The sequence below is a fragment of the Parasteatoda tepidariorum genome, chromosome 8 (genome assembly GCF_982258835.1).
Source record: "Parasteatoda tepidariorum strain Cologne lab strain chromosome 8, Ptep-v5.0, whole genome shotgun sequence".
Classification (NCBI taxonomy): Eukaryota; Metazoa; Arthropoda; class Arachnida; order Araneae; family Theridiidae; genus Parasteatoda; species Parasteatoda tepidariorum.
This window is the reverse complement of record NC_141762.1, coordinates 29700270-29723853: the sequence shown is the minus strand read 5'-3', so window position 1 is coordinate 29723853 and position 23584 is coordinate 29700270. Positions and strand designations below refer to the sequence as shown.

General features: G+C 29.9%; 1 protein-coding gene across 1 annotated transcript in view; it reads right to left on the bottom strand.

The window, feature by feature from the left end:
• Nucleotides 1–23584, bottom strand: part of LOC107441037 (nephrin) — a 353729-nt gene that overhangs the window by 141041 nt on the left and 189104 nt on the right. The window contains exons 6-7 of the mRNA XM_043050259.3: nt 18299–18466; nt 8637–8927 (exon numbers count right to left, since the gene is read on the bottom strand). Of these exons, the coding sequence (XP_042906193.1) occupies nt 8637–8927; nt 18299–18466 (459 nt within the window). The remainder of the gene's footprint in view (nt 1–8636; nt 8928–18298; nt 18467–23584) is intronic.

Genomic DNA, 23584 nt, shown 5'->3' with positions numbered 1-23584 from the left:
TTGTTTACAGAGCTTGCAAACTTAATTCATAATAAAAGCGTATGATTAATCTTAAGTAAAATAGTTCTACGCTGAAAAATGTCGAATCTGTCAATGACCGTTTCAATTTAGAAAACTAGAATATATAAAAAATTTCTCAACAGAAAGTGTTTAAAAGAATCGAATTGCTAATATTTTATAGATGTCTTCAGAACCCTTAAATTGAGAAAAAAAATTGGAAAAATGTACTTCACTGCGTCAGTAAAAAATATTTATTAAAATTATGAGTTTACGTGGCTTCTGTTGTAAATGGGTTAACAGCCGGTTGATAATAATTGTTATTCTGAAATTTCGCTGGTAATTATTAACAATGACTGTTTAATGAGCAAAAATGCGAAAAATTTCCTGTAAACATCTTTATTTAGTTTTCACGAAAAATATATTGTAAGAAATGTGATTTTTTTTTATTTGTTATACATATACGATCAAAATGCATACCTTTACCTTGGATGGAATTAATTTGTCTTTTCTCTTAAACCATTTACGTCGAAATTTTTCAGCTAATACAAATTGCAAAGCTGGACATCGAAGGTTTTCCATTAACACAAATCGTGAATCTGAAAGGCCAAAGCTTTTCATTTAACAGAAATGGCGAAGCTGGATGTCGAAGCTTTTAGGTTAACACAAATCGTGAATTTGAACGTCGTTAACACAAATGGCGAATCTGAAGGTCGAAGCTTTTCCATTTACATAAATGGTGAATCTGAAGGTCGAAGCTTTTCCGTTAACACAAATGGCGAAGCTAGACGTCGAAGCTTTTCAGGAAGCACAAAAGACGAATCTGGGTCCATTTCCAACTCCACTAGTTTTTAATAAAATACTACAGGAAAATTTAATTTTTGTACTCAATGATGATAACAATGTGGTAATAAATCAGTATTTGGCCTTGAACAATTTATTGGATTTTCACGTGAAATAAAAAAAAATAGAGTTAGTAGATACTAAATTATCATTCACGTGACGAAGGGGTATTTTTTAATGGATGCCACTTTAGTTCTTATCCTTCTCCCCTCTCTAAAAATATTTTAAATTGACCTTCCCTATGTAAGTTACCCATTTTCTTATACCACTACGCATTGTAAACAATAAAGTAGAATAGGCAGTAGATAACAAAACGGGAGAAAAAAATTCTCACATGAATTGCGAATTTTCGAGCATTAGACGTTGGCCTGAGTAACAAAAAAATAGTAAATTCTAAAAATTATTTTTTGGTGAGTCTTGCTTGATGTGGAAAGGAAAAAATTTAGACTCAGAAAAAAAAATGATTACTTACACATATTATAAAAAACTACTACTGAAAAAAGATTTAAGTAGCTAAGCCTGCAAAACTGGCCTCACTTCAACGTGCAAAAGACAAATAAAGGAAATAGGATGCAGATCCCGTCTGCAATGACAAAGACAAAATGCTACTTTTATATCCATTTCACCATCCACACCGAACCTTACCTTCCAATAGAGTAACCAAAATTCAGTGATCGATCTGACCATTATTTCATTTGATATTTTCACACAATAAATGTAAAACACATGGATTCCCCTTAAAATGATGGAACAGTGACATGACCGCCTGAAATCTTAATGTAAATCTTAAGGGATAGTAATTTATGTTCATTCATAATCTGTGTAAATTTCATTTCAAAAGATGCAATGAATTTAACTATCTTATTTTTTTTATTAGAAAACTGCATTCACCCTTTTTGAGAAATGTTAGTCTCCTACCAAAAATGCTGGCCACGTATCAATTAATTATTTTAATACATTTCTCAATAATTAAGCATTAAAGGAATTTTTTACGTTTATATTAATAAGAAAGGAGTTCCGCTTTCTGTTAGATACCAATTTTTTTAATAAAGTAATAAACACAGCTTTGTTAAAATCGGTAAAATAATTTTCAGCTATGATTTCTAATTTACGGTATTTTTCTGCACTCACGTTATAGCGATATCACCTTAAACAAATAAGATAAATTTTATTTTCTCCATAATGAAATATTATTTTAAACGGTATTTTTATGTTTAGATTAATAAAAAAGAAGTTCCGCTTTCTGTTAGATACCAAATGTTTTAATAAAGTAATAAACACAGCTTTGTTAAAATCGGTAAAATTTTTTTAGGTATGAGTTTAAATTTGCAGTATTTTTCTGCACTCACGTTATAACGATATCACCTTAAAACAAACAAATAAGATAAACTTATTTTCCTCAGTAATGAAGTATTATTTGAAAGGTTATTTTTACGTTTATATTAATAAGAAAAAAGAGCGCTTTCTGTTAGATATCAAGTGTTTTAATAAAGTAGTAGGAATAGGTTTGTTAAAATCGGTAAAATAATTTTTAGCTATGAGTTCAAATTTACGGTATTTTTTTGCACTCACGTTATAACGATATCACCTTAAAACAAACAAATAAGATGAAATTCATTTCCTCAGTAATGAATTATTATTTTAAACGGTATTTTTACGTTAATATTAATGGAAAAAGTTCCTTTTTCTGTTAGATACCAAATTTTTTAATAAAGTAATAAACACAGCTTTGTTAAAATCGGTAAAAAAAATTTTAGCACTCATCATATAACGGCATCACATTAAAACAAATAAACAGAATAAATTTCTTCATTTCCTCGGAAAAATGATAATTTATTTCAAAGTCCTAAACGATTGGAATTCAAACACAGATATATTCTTTAAATCTCTCTAGAAGACATAATTAACTTTTAGACGGAATAAATTCTAAACAATTTTTGCAGCGTAGCGTAGCATTTTAAATTTTTGATGAGATTATGAATCAAAAATTATTCCCTCTTTGGATCATCACGCTTCATAAAATATCACTGAAAGCCCAAAGATACATTTTCAATGATTAATGAAATGCAAACCAAATGTAGCTTTGTTTGGACTTTCGCACGTGAAAACGCACCAACAGTCGTAAATAATTTCTGATGCCTTTTCCTCCCAAAAGTATAGAACGCTTCCATAAATCTTAATGAAATAGCAGTGCATGGCAAACAATCCAAGCTTTTGGAGGAGAAAACCTCTCTTTTGTGGCCGGGAATACATATAAATATATCTTCGGTGGAATACTTGGTTTTGAGTTAAAAGATTTGATTAACATTCGGTTGAATCGTAAAACAGGTTGCATACGGATGAAAAGTCTTTCCTTGGAAAAGTATTACGTTTCGCACTCGTTAATGGAATTCTACTTTACGAACAAGAAGCAGAATCTTCAATATGTATGTTTTAATGAATCGTTACGCACCTTCTGATTACAAAGTAGCTTTCTTCAAAAGATGAGGATACTTTGAATTAAATTAGGTAACAAAAGAAAGTATTGAAGCTTTGTGGTTAGCAATTGAACTGATGCGAATATGCAGTTTTGGAAGTTTGACGTGTTAATATATATCTTAATTATTAACTTGTAATAATTAACGTATAGCTATTAACAAAATTAACGTAATAATTGCAATAATTAACTTGTGAGCTAATTAGAAAAAAAAACAGGTGTATTTTTCTTATCTTGTAATTATAGTGTGAGAATAGGCTTTTAAATAATAATGACAAACTGCAACTTAAATACTAATTCTATTAATACCACCGTCCAAAGTAAGATTAGAATAATCAAAATTTTTCTATTTACAATTATATTACTTTCTTAATATTTATTATTCAATACTACAACATACTTAAAAAAAATTAAAAACAGCTTTGTTAACTGAAATCTATATTTATTGACCCTACTTTCTTAACACGGCAGAATCACTATAGTAGACTAACGAATATTTATTGCCCAGAAACGATATTATTTTCCGATCCCCCTAATATATAAAATGATTTTGACCATTTAGAGGTACAAAGATAATTTTCCGCTCTTTTGTATCTCTAAAAATGTGATTCTTTTTTCAGTGGTGCACGTGACAGAAATACGCACGATCAGAGTTTCTTTTTTTTTTTTTTTTTTTGCATTTCATTTCCTTCTACTACGTTTCACATACACTTTTAACTTCCGTTTCACAGAAGTACGTTTCATTGCAAGAGGGATCTATATTTTGGACATAAAGTTGCTGATAATATCCCAAGATTGTTTGCGGTTAGTATGGATTATGCGCAAAACATTGAAAAGGAAGTTTGCATGTTTAGAAATTGCTCTTGAGACTGCTTGAGATAAGTAGCTGGAACTTATAAATAAACTCAACACTTTGCGGTACTATATACTAGTCAGCTGGCAGTTACTTTCAATTACCAACAAAATTTCCAAACATTGAAATAAAATTTATTTCAATATATCCTAATAATTTCATAAGACGCATATGATTCCAGCAGTTAATTAAAAAAGAAGTAAAAAACAAGCTTCTATGGCTTGCATTTACGCCAATATATCTAAAATACTTCATAAATAGTAGTACGGCGATCATTTGAAGAAATTTATTAAAACAAATTTAGTTATTGTCCTCTAAGTCAAACCATATACATTATTACAGACATGCATATGTAACTAAAGTCTATCTATTTCGCTCCAACCGTTTTCTTAAAATTCAAAATAACAAATCTCGAAATACTCCTTGGCGAGGCCGACATTAAACTTCTGAGAAAAGGAACAAACATGAAAAAGAATCCAATCATCAAACCAACTTTGTCCTCTTCCGCAAGGGGAACGTTTTAAATTTTACCCACATGTCTATTTTGCGATTCGTTGAACGTTCTAATAGTAGGTATGGCAAAGTGTTGATGATGTTTCAAGAATTGGAAAAGAGCCTGCAAAAGCTCCCTCAGGCATTCGAATGTTGAGTTTGCGGAACGCAATAATGTTGCTTTTACTGCACCGACAAGCGATCTGGGTACTTTCGGCAAAATTAAAAGATTTTATTTTTAGACTTTTCCTTTCAACTCATACGTAAGTAATGTTGAGATAAATTGTGTTTCGATCTAATGTTTATAAGTAAGCATTAAATGCACAAACATTAAATATTTATTATTCCCTAGAAGTCGCTTTATTACAAATTTATGGGTATTTATGTAGACTCAATTACGTAAAAATTACTTGCTTATTTAAGATGTTTTTTTTTTTCATTTAAATTATATAAAATTGCACTTCAGAGTTTCTTTGTAGAAATTAAATGTTTAATAGTTAATTGAGAGATGTGTTAATTTTTTTTTAAACCTAGTTAAGTTACTTAATTTACTGGAAATCAAATTATGCATGGTCAGTAAATATTTTAGGCATTTAAAAAACAGCTATTGTAAGAAAGACGATTAAGACGGATTCTATATTTACTAATTAGGTACTATATTTATTAATTTATATTAGTCGTGCTGATAAGCAATTATTATTTTAAGAAGCACTTTTTTTAAATTAAGAGATAAAAATCCAATGGAATTTAGTAAAGCCTATTTTTCATTACATTTAAAGCAAAAATAGATATTATGCAATTAACTGCTGCTTTTAGTTTTGCTTCTCCACAATAATAGCTTCTTTCTAATTTATTTCTATACTATCATTTATTTATTCAGAAAGTTTATTGCGAACATTTTTTGAAATCATGCATGTTTTTCTTAATATAATAACAAAAAATAACGTAATGTACTTGATAATGTACAAACTTCATTTGTTTCAAAGATTATAAAAGTAGAAAATTTATATTCCCTTTATGATTTTTAAGACAAAATGAATTTTTTATATTATCAAGTACATCTTTCTTTTTCAGTTTCTTGGGATTAATTACTTTAAATAAAATAGTAGTTCATTTCTAAAAGATACAAACGTTTTTACTGTTTCTTTTATTTAGATTTAATAAACTAGCACTTTGAAAATGTCGTTTAAATTGGAATTGCAAACACATCTAGATAAGGAAAACAAAAATGCTATCACTTACTTCTTTTTTTCTTAATTTGCAGCATAATTATATAACTTCGTTAGGCAGACTAGGATTTTTTGCAATAAGATTTTTAACTTTACATTCTGGATTTTTGTTTAAAGAAGTTCATAGATTTGAAGCATAAATGTAGTGATATAGATATTAAATATTAAGCCCTTTTTGCATTCCACGTGACCTAAGTAACAGAAGAGGGTGGTTTCGTGTTGCAAAGTGATTAGAAACAAACATCGAAATAAATCGGTTCTCCCATTTCAGAGGTAATATTATATTTTTATTTTAACACAATACATTAAATTTCTTTATTAAAAACTTCCTTCAGTTATAACAACTTCAAATAAATAAGTAGGCAATAACAGTTGATATGTTTCAAGCGCTAAAAAAATAGGCTCCCATTTCAAGACTTGCTAGACGTAAATATGAGGAAACGAAGATATGATTTGAAATAAAAACAGAAAGTTGCAAAAGAAAAAATGGAAAAACGAAAGTAAGGAACAAAACTAGAAAAACCTCAGTAGCAGAGAGTAAAAAAAGATGAAAAACCACAGGAGCCGAGAGGGACGAAGCGGGTTAAAATGCATTTCCAAGCGCTATGGAGAAATGGTGAGGAACTAATATTGTTAGTGGGAGCCTAATTTTGAAGAGCGTGAAACATGTCGAATGTTTTTTCCTATTTGTATATATTCTTGAAGCGAATGAAGTTTTTAATCAGATAATATCTTACAGCTTCTTAGCTTACTCAGCTTCTTGGGATTATTTATTTAGCAATACATTATAGTCATATTCTTTTTATATTATAAGTGAACTAAGAAACCATAAGTAAGTGACTATAGTTTATAACCAAGCTTTAAGTGTACCTAATTCCCTCCGAGAGAAAATCCATGGAACATGAGGGTTTATCAGTACCTTGCGAATGATATATCACATAAAATTTGTGATATCTGTCGTGAACTATACATCCATATACGAGTCACTACATATAGTATAAATCTCACCAATTAGTTCCCATACCATTCAGCGCTTCGGTTACGATTTGAATATCGGGTTTATAGTTTTCTGCAATGAAAAAGAAGATGATTTTGTTTCCTTATTTATAGTGTAAGCACTTGCATCTAGGAGTTGAAACACGATTCAAAATGTTGACTCAAAAGTTACAAAATTATGGACTTGAAAGCACTGAAACCCGAATTCAAAAGACCTGCGACACAAAAACATATACCTCTTTAATTAAAACTATTTGTTTGATGATGTGGTAGGCTCCTGATTAGGTATCTCTATCACCCAAATGATCTTGTCTATGGCACCTTTCACGAGTTTTGTCAACGTCAAACGCACGAGCCTTACCTTTAAACCAGAGTTGTATTTGATGCTCTAACCATATACATTACCACCCATGTATTTTAACACCATCAATAATGCGTCAAAATACCTATATTTCGCCATTAAATTTTACTTAGCATTCGAAAAATTTATGTAAAGCTGAAACGTCAAATTACAGAAAAATATAGTTACCCAAAAAACGGAAAATTTATGTAAAAATTAACGTAAAGAAATTTTGATTATTTTGCAAATATTTTACTAACCTCGTTCTCTTAGGTATGGATGAGTACATGTTTTTTACGTAGTATTTACGTCAACAGCACGTCAAAAAAAATTTACGTAAGATGAAACATAAAATTACAGCAAAAAAAAATTATAAAAAATACGCAAAAATTTACATAAATAATTCGCTTATTTCGCGAATATTTTACCAATCACTTTTTACAAGGCAATAATGATTACGTTATTGAAGTTATACTTCTTATGCGACTTCCAACAAGGTTACGTTAAACGTTTAACGCTGCATTTTTATTGGCCGGGAAATCACGTGGTAGGATCCAGTTTTCCCTCATTCATTTCCATATTGTTTTGGTTCTCACTAGCATAAAAATAATAAAAGTCATAAGAGTATTGTTTTTCTATAAATATTTTTTTAGTTTGTTTTGATACACATATAATTTAATAAGGTAGTATTTTTTACTTTCAAATTTAGTGGATAACAATTGTAAAAAATGAGTGAAAATAATCCCACGGACAATGCGACGGATTTAAGATTATGTGAAGGTACGTCTCTTGAGAATATCAATTGATTGTTAGGTTTTCTCTTCTGAAATTACATTATGACGCATTCACATACATTATTAATACAAATACATTTTCCAGGGCGAGACGATGAGGCAACCACAAGCACTTCCACTGGTTCAAGAGGTCCGCGAGGGAAAAATGCATAATATTACCGTGATTACAGAGCACGGAAGCGAGCGGAGCAAGAAAAAGAGTCGTTGAATAGAACTAGTGATCCTTCTACGACTGCTGATTCTTCTACAATCAACGTCGCAGGTTGCGAAGTTTAACTTCTTCCCCCCCGGAGGGACTCCACGCACTATTTTTGTTTTTTTTTTTTGCATATTATATACGTCAAAATTTATGTAAGTTGAAATGGCAAATTATAGCAAAAAGTAGTCATGAAAAATTAGAAAAGAAAATTTTCGTATAAAACATATTTACTTTACCGATTTCCCAAAAAATTACGTTTAATTTGCGTATTATGCTGCATGGGCAGAAGTCATGAGCGTTCAAAATGTTGAATAGCAAATGAATCTACCCTCCCCCACACCACAATCAATTTAATAACATACCATTGAAAAATTCAAGTGCTTTTAATAATTGAATTAAAGAAAGATTTAAACTTACATTGTACGCTTAGTTTTACATTGGCAATTTTCGGATGGTAAGTCACGGAATTTGAGGCTTCACAACGGTAAATGGCGTTGTTGTCAGTTTCATCCACAGTGAATGTGTGGATATTTGTAACTTCTCTACCACTGGTACTATAAGACATATCAACTTGTACGTTGTCTCTGTACCATATTAATTCGGCTTGTGGATTACCACCTCTTGTTATACAGGCCAAAGTTAACGTATCACCAACTTGGACAATATCAGCTTCCTGATACCCTTCAATTTCTGGTATTCCTGGTGGATCTGAAAAAGAAAATTAAATCAGTAAAGATTTATCAAACCTGCACATGACGAAAATTTGGCGCACATCATAAATAAATTAAAAACCAGAAGCAAATAACTTATGCAAGGCATAAAAAAATATTTTAATTTACCACATAAACCAAAAAAAAAAAATGTACATGGGTTATTATATTTAAACTGAGCTTACTAAGAGACATATGTTGTACAACCTTATTATTGAAATAATAACGATTTGGTCAAAAAGACTTAAGAGCGTTATGATAAAGATTCGGCGAAAAAATGTTTAGTTCCAAAAATCGCCAATAAAGATAAATATGACGCATATAGTGGAATTCAAATGCAATTTTTTTTCCTTAGACTATGCCTGAAATTTGAGGGTGGTTGAAGAAAAGAATGTAGATAGGAGATGAAGTCCAGCTCTATGAATACGTAACTAACGCGGGAATCGTTCTTTGTGGTTCGCTATGATAGAAAAGCAACTTCAGGTTAAGCAACGTATTTAGATTAAGCAGAGCATCATATGTAGCATCATGAGATCAGCGCATGCGCATACGAAGTAAAGTGACAGTCAGGAGATACGTCATCTATGAGCCGGTTGTTAGACAACTCTACATGTATGGTTGCTTACCCCGAATCCTGCTGACTGACATTTTATTCTTTCTTTCTACGTCAAAATGTGTTAGTTTACATCCTGGACTGTTTGAGACTTTCCAGAGTGGACATATATAGTTTGTCTAAGCTAAGAACTCCTCCCGCCACAAAGTCTGAGGCCGTCTGGTGCTATGGAAACAAGAATGGAGCATTTTAGGGAAGGTAGCTTCACTCTGGAACTAAAACATTAGACCGAAGAGATTCTCTTTTTCTCGCCGACCCGACTTGAAACCACTCCAAAACAGTAACCCCGCACTCCTACTTGAAATAGTCATACCTCTTTACCATAGTCACCCTTCGCAGGTCCAGACGAATGTCTGGAGGAGTACTTATTTTAGACAAACTATACTCATCCTCCCTTCTGGTCCTCGATTTCCTTAAGAGCAATGGTCTGATGGACCTTGTCAGGCATTTGGAGGATAAGCCACAACAACAATAAATGTGTTAGTAGATTTAATCAACATGGATATTATAAATGTATATTTAAAGAAATATCTTAATTAATAGAACAGTTCTGTTTATCAATAGTGTGAAAATGCGGAAGAAATCATAAATAAAAAGAAAAAACTTTTCTTCTTCATCCCCAACCCCAGTGGTGGTTGGGAGGAGAAAAGGGTGCAAACCCGTTACCTCTGCTGTTGTGCACCTAAATGTTGTTTTCTCCTTTGTACACCGAGACCGAACCTAACCTTTGAGTATTGGCTTACATTATGCCTAAGGAAGCTAGATTTCTTCCCCGTGTATATTCTTTGGTTGCAGTAATATGGTAATTTACACTGTCTTGGTATTGAAAATTTTACTATTGCTGGCTGTAGTGTCACTTCGAAATTAAGTTATTAATCCTCATTTTTTTTCTTTTCACAATAATTGTTTTTATACAAAAGTTTACTCAAACAAACTTTTAGTTTAAAACCTCTGTGTCATCAAAATTTTATAAGAGAGGATGTTCCGCAATTTATAGTGGATTTGAAGTTACTAAATATTTAATATTAACAAAGTTTTGGACAAAAATCAATTTGGGAATAAATTGAATAAGGAAGTGTTAAAATTAGTAATTGTGCGAAATACTTTTTTAGCTATTGCTAAATTATAAAATATAAGTGAAATTAATTACGAATCTCATGTGTATTGAAACACAAAAGAAAGATTTTTTAAATCTCAACATATCGCGTAAAAGAGTTCTTTCAAAGAATTTAATACGAATGAATCATATTAAAAAATTGTAAGAAACTTAATTCGATTTTAAATTATCCCCTGTGCTGTACTAGAAACTGTAAATAGATGGATACTCTTTGAACCCCGATGTTAAAGCCCATTAACTTAAAATGTCGAGTCACATTAATGCGTCTGCGTAACATAGGCAGTATCCAAACCCTTATTTAAATATCTGAAATTGATAGTTAAATATGCTGATTCTATGCAAATGTATACACCTATAAATGGATAATTCTACTTCAAATCAAATTACACATATCTAGCCCAACATTACACAAGCTTGGATAAATTTAGGTTTATTTGGGAAGAAACGGGTAAAGGTCTTATTCCATTGCATTTATTTCCTTTTTTTAGCGTTTTCAATAGATTGGAATATCTTCTTTTTGGAGATTTGACGGAAAAAAAAGTAATTTAATTCAAATGATTTATGATGTTAGGTAAAAAATATTCTCTTTAGTTTGCATTATTATATACTCCCTTTTAAAAACGATTGAGTACCATTTTATTTAATTGTTATTTTACCATATTTAACCAAAACAGTTAAATAACCACAAAAAAAGAAGATAAAACTGTTAAATGTTGATTATTTTACCTAATATGGTTTAACAATCAGAATTCTATTCAAGCCAACTATGCCCATCTTAGGAAGCTATTTTGTTTTATGAAGTTTAGTACATATTATAGCTGAGAAGGCCAATCGGTGTATCATATGGCCGACTGAAGAGGGGTTCGAATCCCAGCATTGACGCATTACTTCTTTTATTACTTCAATATATGATGTGTCTCCAGTGGCCCGCAATCTACAATCCGTGACCCTGGACTATTAGAATACAAGACTAGTATTCACCCACTGAGGCGCAGCACTCACTGAGCTTCAATGTCCATTTAGGTATTGTTTTTATGGTTTAGAAACTGTGATAGTTGTAAAGGGTTACAAAACGGTATAGTTTTGTATTCACAGTTTTTTAACCGTATCCGTTGTAAACAGTTTCAAAACCGTAAAGGTAGAAAAAAAAATTTAAAATCATAAACTTAATGGTTAATTGGATAGAAAGACTCCTGCCAGTAATTTCATCGTAATTTCAGAAGAAACAGTCTAACAGTGTACAAGTGCTGATATTTACAACTAGATTTTCTTTATATTTTTTTTATGGAAAAAAACTAGTATTGGTTAAAAAGTAGAAAGTTTCGTGAATATTTTTGAAGTTCTTTTCCTGACGAAAAATCATTATACCTAACCCTTTTTTAAAAAGTAAATTAGAAATATAGCTGTTTTAGAAGCAAGCATAAGTATCTTAAAATAGTTATAAGAGATATAGTTTTATTTTTGCTGTCTAAATATTGGGATTTAAGAAATACTAGTTATCAGTGACATGTGTGGTTGTCTAAGAGCAATATTCATCGATATAAGAGCCTGCAATGGTTGTAAACCGCCAAGAACGGCTCCCACTACCTTTTATTTGTTAAAAAAATGCTTAATATGCATTGCAGCTTTCGTCTGATGTGTTGTTGTTGTGTTGTTTCTAATATGCCACTTGCCAATATCAGCAAGCCTGCTTGTAGAACCTAAGCGAATTTAAGGCAGAGGGTGTGTTTCTTGTTTTTCAGTGGCACCATCTATTACCAAGAATATGACTTCTGCTACATACACATCACAGCCCGTATTAAAGGGCGGACCCATTCATACATCCATTCATTTATCCACAGATCATACTTCTGACCAGAACCAGAGAACGATCATTAATTAAATCGAATAAAATACAATAGAATTTTGATGTCAAAGTCTTTAATATGTTTCATATTAGATTAATATGTTAAGAGCTTGGATGTCTAATTGATCTTCACCAAAAGAAATAATAATCTGGAAGCAGCAAGATTGACCCCTTCAGATTTTCCAGGTAGACAGCAATGTTACGTCTTTCTAGCGTTAAAAACTATTTGTTTGAGATCAGATATAGTAATTACATCAATGTTCAAATCTTGGGGTCAGAAAATTTTAATATATGCAATACGTTTTTAATATTTTTTGTTTCAAAAGTAATTTAGAGTGTTTCATATGTTTATTTAATTGTTCTTAAATTATGTATATAGGGATAACAACGAGCTATAATAACGGTCTAAAAAAGCTAGGAAAGAGTAAACGAATATTTTATGATATTGGTTATTTATAACATTTTGCGTCTATTGTAGCATATGTTAAATCTAAACTTCAATGTTCATTTACACATAAACAGAGAGAAAAATTCTAGCAAAATTACCATACTGCATGGCAATTGCATTTTTCGTATTAAAAAAACCCCTCATAATTCAGATTAATAAAATCAAAATGAATGGTATACAAACCATTATTTTAACAATTTTTCTATCATTTCGAAATGGTTATTCGGAAATTCTGTTTTCAAAATTATAGTTTTTATTATCACAAAGTAAAAAATACAAAACTATAAAGTAAATTTTAACGATTAAATGGTTTTAATATCATGTTCTATCATGACGCAATTGCAAAATTTTGTCAATTTAGTTTTAACAATTAAAAGATAAGTTTATGGTTTTTCCATAGACGGTAAAGAACTGAAAAATTTGAAAACCTTTTTAATCAGTGTAGAATAGATATTTTTAGAAAACTTCCACTGAGTGAATGAAAAACCGCAAACTTATTTCTTTCTATTTATCTTCAAAAATAAAAGTTTCCCTAGTAAACGCAATGCAATATATGCGACAAACATATGTTTATTTACAAGAATATCTAAGCTAGAGCAATCAGGAAGTTTCATACAAAACGTTCATATTGTGGGATGTATTTTCAGTGTCTTCAATCAATCTATGAAATTTGCATCTGAAAAATCTGATGTTTTCATTTTAAGCAAACGAAAGTTCGAGCAAAACATAATTGTTACCAAGGCACGATAAATTCGGATAACACTGTTTCGATCAATACTGCACTAGGCGAAACGTATCATTAGTTATATTTGCTAAGTGAGCAACAGCTTTTTTTAAACGCAATTATAATATTTGTTAGAGAATATACTATATTGATTAGTTATTTATTTGTTTTCATACTGTAATAAGACTTGATGATAATTTGAATAATTGTAAACTCAAATGACTATAACTTGATTGTTAAGTATATATATATGCTTAACAATAGCAGTTCGTTTCCATAAAAAGTTGTATATTTTTGTGTGAAAAATTTTTGAAAATTTTAGTAGATTAGTTATATAAATGTTTAATTTTTCTTTCTGTTTAGTTACTAAATAGATAAATTGCATAATCATGTTTTTCATATTTTTGTCATTGTAAATAATATTTTTTCTTCTCATAATTGAAAAGATGTTGTTTGTAGTAGGGAAAAAGGAACAGTCGTACCAACCTAAAAATTTTAAATTTAAAGTATTCTAAATTTTTTTTATTTTGGCTCACCAAAATTTTTTTTGGGGGGGATGTAATACAAAAATTAAATACTTTTGTATTAATAAAAGAACTAAAACTCTTTCGTTTTCATAAAATGTCTTTGTTAAAGAATAAGTGTAGAGAGATTCTATTTTGGGAATTCAAGGCTGAAAACATACCATTGAAATATAAATAGATTTATATTTCAAGGGAAGAGTTATTTTTAGAATCGTTCCCTTTTTCAATTCCATATAAGGAAGCAGAAATGATTTTCCTTAATGCGTAAGGATACAAGGAATGTACGAATGTGCCTTTTTACTTCAAATCTATGTTGGTATAAAACGTAAGAACGCATAGTTTTGCGTGTCCTTTTCATCATGATGTGATCCAAATAAGCTGTGCCGGAATTGTCCGGAGTCTTGTCCATTCCCCTCCCGTAGAGAGCGTGGACGTCAACTGTTAGCAATACCAGCCTACATTTAATAAACCTGTTTAGAACGTATGATGGCTGAAGACTGCAATTATTTCAAGCTAAATACAACACTGATAACAGGGTTGGAGCCCTGTTATTACATATATATATATATATATATATAAAAGATTTATTTACTTCTCCTTATAATATTATAATTCCTTGTAATTTATTTTCGAATCCCTTCTTTGGTGCTCTTCACACTACTGTATTGATGTATTATTACATTATTGGCAAGCACTATTTTTACGGATATAATCGTGTGAGCTGATGATAAGATTTTATATTTTCGTTCTTATTTTAATAATTACTTTTGTTGATTTTTAATTTTTTTTCTTTTTTTTAATTTTTAATTTCTTTCCTTCTTTTATTTATGTATTTATCTAATATATTATGTATGTGAAATTCCCCTTCTGAGGAACGATTCAACCGAGTTCATTCGAATATTAAGATATGAAGATATATTCTATAAAATGATGTTAAAAATTATATACCTTCCAATTCAAGTTATTTAGACTATTAATATACAAAAAAAGTAAAAAATAATAAATCATTGTTAAATATTTTTGCATGGAATTATCTTTGCTTAATTTTATAGTTGTGCCCAAATAATTGCTCAATTCATTTAAAAAGTTCCATAGATTTGGCGAAATACGCAAAAAGTAAAATTAACATTAAGATTAACATTAACATTAGTAAAATTAACATTAACATTAACATCTTTCCTGGAAAAACCATTTAGATTGGGATCATTTTTCCCAGATAGAGATTAGCTCATATGAAAGACAAGAATTCAATTCGGTCAAAAAGAGATATGTTTGTTCAGAAAAAGTTTTTTATTTGAATTTCTTGTTCAAAAATATCTTCTGCACTAAATAATTAGCATAAGTGAGGTCCTGTATTGGTAAATATATCATTATGCTGTTTCCATTCAAAATGTTATGTAAACTTTGATTTTTTGCAATCTTTTAAGTTTGAAGGTTTTTCCATTTATCTCCTCTCCTAAAAAAGAAAAAAAAACATTTTTGGACTTGATTATTAGATCTTTACATCGGCGAAATTTCAGCAGAAACAGCATTATGCGATGGAATTGTAGTTTGAGCCAATGAAATCAAAAGAAATTTTGCCTTTAGGGCGTATTCCTCGAGATCAGGCTTATGTCCAAGAGCTCATAGATTCTCAAAAAGTCGTAAACAAGAAAGGATATACCGGGGGTAAATTAGCCCATGTGAATATATGAAAAGAAGGAGATCTGTGCTAAAGAACATTTAATGCGAATTTATGTGTGGAAGTAAACTGAGTGCAAACCTGATAGTGTGCAAACTTTAAAACTGAAGAATGTTTAGGGCAGCTTCTTATTTTATTATATAACCGTCATTGAACAACTGACCCAATTTTTGGGCTCACGACTACTTATGTTCAACTCCGTTGCTTTAAACTCAATCTAGAAGAGAAGGAAAATCTTAGATCAAGTATTGAAAGACATTTGCCTTTGTGGAGAACTTTTTGATGGAACCAACTCGCATTTGCGTTACATAAGAGGAAGACTGCGAGAACCTCCAACTGTTATCCTGACGGCAAGTGGACTTTTTTTTTCTTTTCTTCTAGACGTGGACACGTACCTAGGTTTGCAAAACCCTTAACCGTATAGTCCACGTCTGGACGATAGTCTAGCTCGCACAAAACTCGGCACAAAAGTAAACCATTACAAAATTCATAACTGCACAAAAGATGATACAGATGACAATAAAGATGACAATAATGCGTACATTTATATAAAAAAAATAAAAATGACTGCAAGTAGACTCTAAACCATGATCTGTCGACCACTGAGGATATTTCACGTCAGCATTGTGGTCGGTGCAAGCCGGAGGCGGATTCGTATCGACCGGCCATCGCATGGATTCGAACCCGGTTTACCTCATTGAAAGGCAAAAGCTCTATCACCTGAGCCATCGCAGCTTTTTAGTGCAACTTGTACTAAATTGATATTTAAAGCAAATTGATAATTTGTACTCATAATTGATGTGTGGAATGGAAAAATATGTTTTTTAAGTCCTGGTTAAGTAAATTGCAATTCTGATGGGCAATATAATTTTTAAAAAAAAGTAATATGCTCTATCACTAGTTCCTATTAGGGAATTTCATACTTCGAAACGGGTGATTTTGAAGCACATACAGAAGCATTATTGCAAGGACGCCAAAAAGAGGTAGATAATGATACCGTTAGTTCGATTTTCAAGAAATTGTTTCCTCTTCCGTTAAAGAAAGGAAAATTTCCGATTCAAAATTGATTCGAAAAGACATTTGGAAATGCCTCGTTCTCCACTACTACATTTCAGAAAGAAAAAAAGAGCGAAATAATAAAAAAAAAACATAACTAAAAATAGCAAAAGAGAAGAAGAAGAACAGCTGCCGAAATGTTCTTTGTTGAATCGTTTGAGGATACTAATCGTGACTGAGCGTTTTTTAAGAAGGATTGATGGTTATTAGAAGTGAACTGAAAAGAGCTAAAAGGGGTGGGTGGAAGGAAAGAAATTTGTATTAAAATGTAGAGAAATGCATAATTTATTCATAAATCAGTCAGCTTCTTTGCATAATGCAATTTCCTATATTCTATGAGGGATATGAAAAGATTATTTGATGACAAATAGCTGAAATTACGCCAAATTGCAAAGAAATTCAGAGTTTCTTTAGTTCTTATTGATTTTTTTTCCTTCTTATTTGTTTGGATATAAATTGCTGAACTGTGAAAAGATTCATAACTAAATAGCCGATGTTGAAGCAGATTACACGTTGATATACATTTTATTTTTTAACCAAATATTTCAAAATTTGTTTTACCATTTAATACGCAAAAATGTGCTAAATTTTAAATTAGAAATTCAAAATAAAAAAATAAATAAAGTTTTTTTAATTTTCAGGTTTCAAAGTACTTGCATGAACCCATTATTTTATCCAACTAGCTGACTTAAAATGCTAAATGCAGCCAAAAATATGAGCTTGATATAGGAAATGAGAGGAAAAAAAACTTGGTAAAACTTGAATATATTGCAAATTTTGTGCTTCACCATGTCATACCATTTAATATGCAAAAGAAGAACAAAAGTAAAAACAAAAATTACAAATCTTGTTGTTTTTAGCTTTGGAAGTAATTATACCAATCAGTTATAGGAACTTAAAATGTTAAATATAACAACAAAAATACGAATATGACATAGGAATTGAAGGGAAAAAAACTTCGAAACGCTTTTTTGGCAAAACCTGTGTTTTTTAATTTTTATTTATTTTATTTTTTTAGAGGTAATCGCACTTACATGCAACTCTCTGATAAATAAAATGACATTGAAAACGTAAAGCAAAAAAGAAAAATTAAAAACATGTCCACAAAAATGTAACGTAAAACTAAAAAAATAATAAAATTGACAGTAAAATATTAGAGATGTCAGAAATGGAACAACATTGCCCTTCCTGGCGAGCAATTTGGCGATAATATAAGTGGCACTATACAATACAGTACACTAGAATTTAGGAATGTGCACGTATGTAGTTATATTCTACTCCAAAATTATTAAAAATGTAGCTTTTTTTAAATATATTAAATCAGACAATGCATAGGTATAGATAATAACAAAATACTTACACAATACATTTATAGTTATCTTGGATTTTAAAGAATAGGTTAAAGCTCGATGTATCGCTTCGCATGAATATGTAGCTCCATTATCATCCATGATAACATAAATGGTTATGGTACTCAAGGTCGTATGTATTTTAGCACCAGTTGTTTCTTCTCTGGGGTGATAAGATCCTGAATAATTAAAAAAAAAAAACATATCAAACAATGCATAATTTTACTAATGTAAATTCTAAAATTAAATGACAAGTTTTAAATTTAAATTCAGAGAAGCAATACTTTTATAATTTTTATTTATCGTATACTGATGAAATTCCAAGGAAATATGGGTCTTCATGTTAGAAAACTAGACCATCTATTATATATAATTCTCTTACGTGGCTCCCAAATTTTGACCGTATTTCTTTTCTGCCGGTGGCAACGTTTGCTTTGTTTTGAAAACACCAAAGCATTCTGCCTTTTAATGATGTGTTTCTGATCCAATATATATAATTCTCTTACGTGGCTTCCAAATTTTGGCTGAAGTACTTTGTACAACTAAATAAGATTCTTCTCACAACAGTTAAATATTTACTTTATTTTCTTCATTCATAGAGAAAACAGTCGGCAAAGAATTCTGTTAGGTTAAAAAACATTTCGCTAAAAAAATAACGAATTCTAAAAGAAATAAAAATAAACAACTTTAAAAATAAAAATGCTGTTGCCAGCCATAGAATTTTTTGAAAGTTAACTTAGCAACATAAATCAAAATGACATAGAAGCGCAACTAGATCAAAATCATGATACCTGAGCGCTTGACGTAACAAATCCTTCAATTCTAAAAGTGTTGTATCGCCAAATGCTCAAATTAACAATTGTGTTCTTAAAGAAATTCTATAAAAAGTTTTAAATAAACAACCTACTTCTACAACTGCTTCTTGAAGAACTTGGCTCATTGATTAAAAATATTGCTTTAATTTTACAGTACTAACTTTACTTCTACTTACATTATTGCTATGACCCTCTTTCATTACATTTTACAACTTCATGCTAAATTTGAGGACTTTAAGTTGTTTTGTGGTTGAATACTGACATTTAGAAATGTGTACATAAAAAAAATAATATTTAGAGGTTGAGAGTTGCCTCAGAAAAATTTGAATTGTTAGCAATGACTTAAACAAAATTTTTTATTTTAACTGACAAATACTATATTATAATTTTAACTTTTTCTATGACTATACTCATTTTCTTACTCTTTTCTTTGTTTTTTATACATTTTATATTTTTGTGATAAAATAAAAAACATATAGTTGTTCTGCTTCTGAACACTGATGAAAACACAAAATGATGGGCTTCATCAACCATCAAAAATATATACATTTATTTTACAAATTCCATATTATTAAGGTGGCGCCCTTCAGAGAATTAAAAATACAAAATTATCATCATCAAAGCCGATGCTTTACATCCGGCGGCAGACTACTATTTCATATTGTTTTACAACACATGGTTTTAACACTCTGGTGGGAAAGACTTTAAAACAAAACTTACAATAGTTACTTTTCTCAACAACTTAAATTTAGAATAGTGTGATTAAGAAAAATAAGTGAACTATTTGCAATTTCAAATTAATATTGAAATGTACAGGTTTAGAATTTTCTACAGTGAAAAGTTTTCGGAACTTCAGTATTCAAAAAAGTTTACAAAAACTAGACGTTAAGAACGTATCCAATGAGCGAGTAAAGCGAGCATTGGATTGCGAAGCAATCCGAAATGAACTGCGAAAGCAGTTCCGGGTGTTGGTGAGCGCCAGCGAGCAGGGGGCGAAGCCTCCTAGTACTCTGTTATTTCTTGACCGATAAAAATGTATTGACACCAATGGAAGACAGTTACTTGGCATTATCCCCATATGTTAAATAAAAGAACATAATCAAGTAAAATACATAATTATGTTTTACTAGAACTACAAGAATAACTACTTTGAACACATAAATCTATACTGATAAGTCATTATTGAGTGGCTCAGCAGCGATTTGGAATTGATCAGTAAATAAGAATTGATTGAAATTAGAGTAACAGAAATATTAGTTGAATAAATATTACTATAGTTATTCAACTTATAATTTATTACAATTTTTTTTGGAACTAATGATGATTTTGATTGAACTATTTATGATGAACCACTTTTGAAGGAATTAATGATGAATGACTCGGTGACTGAGTGGTAGTGCTTTGCGTTCTCTTGCCATAGATCTTGGGTTCGATCCTTTGACAGGGCAAGGTTGATTTTGCCTTCCACCCCTTCAGTAAGTTAATAGAATGAGTATCAAGCACGCTTGGGGGCAAAACAAAGGGGGTTTCGTGATTAGTTGATCACCCAACTGGAACATGTTCGCCTGCATCCCAAAGCCCACCGTCAAGAAAACTGGAATGGGAACTGTAGGCCTTGTCCCTCCATGGGCTATCTTGCCACTGAATAAAATTTTATTGACGAAAACACAGAAAATTAGGGCAACTTACAAACTGTTGCAAAAGGTAAAAAGTAAGTTGAAACATTTCTATGTCAATTCAATCGAAATAAAATCAAAGATCTTAGTCAAAAAAAATTTCCCACTGCTTATTTTAAGAAAAAATTTCCAATCCTTTTCGAAATAAATTTCTTATTTAAATCTATTATTGAAACAAAATAAACGAATTTTATACAGATAGGCATTTATTACCAATAAAACATTTACATTTATAATAGTAATTAATTTGCATTAATATTTACAATGTTATTATATAAAACGCTAATACGTTACGTATGTATGTATCAATAAAACCGATGATATTTCTTTTCTCGCGCTGGCAGCAGTTTTCATTTTTAATTGATTGGATTCGGCGCGCAAGAGCACCTAGTGAGCATCATATGGCTAATCCATATTATATAAAACGCTAATACGTTTTAATTGATAGACTTCGGTGCGCAAGAGCACGTAGTGAGCATCATATGTCTATCTATCTCCGATTGTCACCGAGAAAAAAACGGTTTGTTGGTTATGAGTACTGAAATAGTTCCTTTTCATTGGCAGAAATGAGAAGTGTTATGCTATTGCTATTTTATTTTGAATTATTTTGAATTGAGCGCTTTACTATTCCACGTTTTGTTATATTATCTTTACATCCGGCGTTCAGTGGCAGACTACTATTTCATATTGTTTTACAACACATGGCTTTAGCCCTTTTGTGGGAAAGACTTTAAAACAAAACTTACAACAGTTACTTTTCTCAACAACTGAAATTTAGAATAGTGTGATTAAGAAAAATATGTGAACTGTTTGCAATTTGAAATTAATATTGAAATGTACAGGTTTTGAATTTTCTACAGTGAAAAGTTTTCGGAACTTCAGTGTTCAAAAAAGTATACAAAAGCTAGACGTTAAGAACGTATCCAATGAGCGAGTAAAGCGAGCATCGGATTGCGAAGCAATCCGAAATGAACTGCGATAGCAGTTCCGGGGGTTGGCGAGCACCAGCGAGCAGGGGGCGAAGCCTCCCAGTTTAATTTAAATTTTGTATTACAATCAAGAAAAAAATGCGCGTGTTTCTCTCTAAATAATATTACTTATATATATACTTTCACGAATAATTCTCTTTTATTTAAAGTTTTCCAAAACCAACTTTATTTAACTTACTAATAAGTCATTTGAAACAAAAATGCAAATTAATATATTCCATCATCTATAATAGATTCGCCCATCATGAATCTTAAAAAATTTAATTAGATTAAATAGTTACTTGAGTGCCTGAGAGCTAACTTTTTTATAAAATGGTTTTGCAAAGTTTCAGTGTTTGTGTTTTCAAATATATTAGTAAAAATTTACTTCTTTGACTGTTTTATGCCGTAATATAAAATTTAGTTTTGAATAGATTTCTTTTAACTGAAATGGAACAGATTGCATATAAATTGAGCAATTTTATGTTGACTTTTACTGAGTAATGAGATTAAAATTTCCTGCTGCTCGACGAAAATTTAATAGATTATTTCGTAATAGTTAAGTTTCAAAAAGTTTATTCGTACAGTAAAACTAAAAATTTTATATTTCTTACTAGAGTTATTAAAAGCATTAAAGACATCAAGTTTTTAATAAAAAAAGAGCATTATGCATTTATTTCAAATCTAATATACCTCAAAATGTAATAATGAATTAAATAAATAATATTTGAAGAAAAGTATGTGGTATTTATCAACAATCGATTGTTCTCCTGCATTTCTCATTAAAAAAATATTAATACAATTTTCTGCAACAAGAAATGACATAATTTTTCTATATACTGATAAGAAAAATTTTATTTACTGAAAATCGGAATCATCGGTGATTTAAATCGGTACTTTCAGCTAAAAGTAATGAAGTTGTGCATCGTTTTACGAGTTTATTCCGTTTAAATCGGTTCATTTATTTTATGGTGTTTATTGAATCATTTGCTAAATGGTTAGTATCCTTTCTTTATATCTGATTCCTGATAAAGAAACGAATTCTTTTAGCGTGAAAAAAATAGATCCATAAATAAATTGCACGTAGAAATAAAAATATCTTGGGAAAATCGTTTGCTAATGTATCTGTTACCCTCATAGGAAATAATATTCGAACTTAATTTACTTTATTCGTGCATTTAAAGGAGATTTCGAATTATTTCTAAGAATTCAAATATTATAAACTTTACAACATAACAACACGTACAGAGTACATATTTTAATTTTTATTAATTCATGTCTTTTTATAACTTGATGTACGGTTTCTTCATATATGACAAAAAATATACACTAAGGAATTACCCTCATGTTTATCACAAAAGATTATTAGATTTTAATATTTTGCTTAGACGAATTTAAAAATTAATTAAAATGAAATCATTATTTAAATTACGCTTTAGAATTTTCGAGAATTTCCAATCTAATAGATGTTTTTAAGCTTCATGATGTTATATCAGGTTTTCCCAATTAACTTTGCTTAGTTTAATATTTTATATATATATATATATATATATATATATATATATATATATATATATATATATATATATATATATATATATATATATATATATATATATATATATATATATATATATATATATATATATATATATATATATATATATATATATATATATATATATATATATATATATATATATATATATATATATATATATATATATATATATATATATATATATATATATATATATATATATATATATATATATATATATATATATATATATATATATATATATATATATATATATATATATATATATATATATATA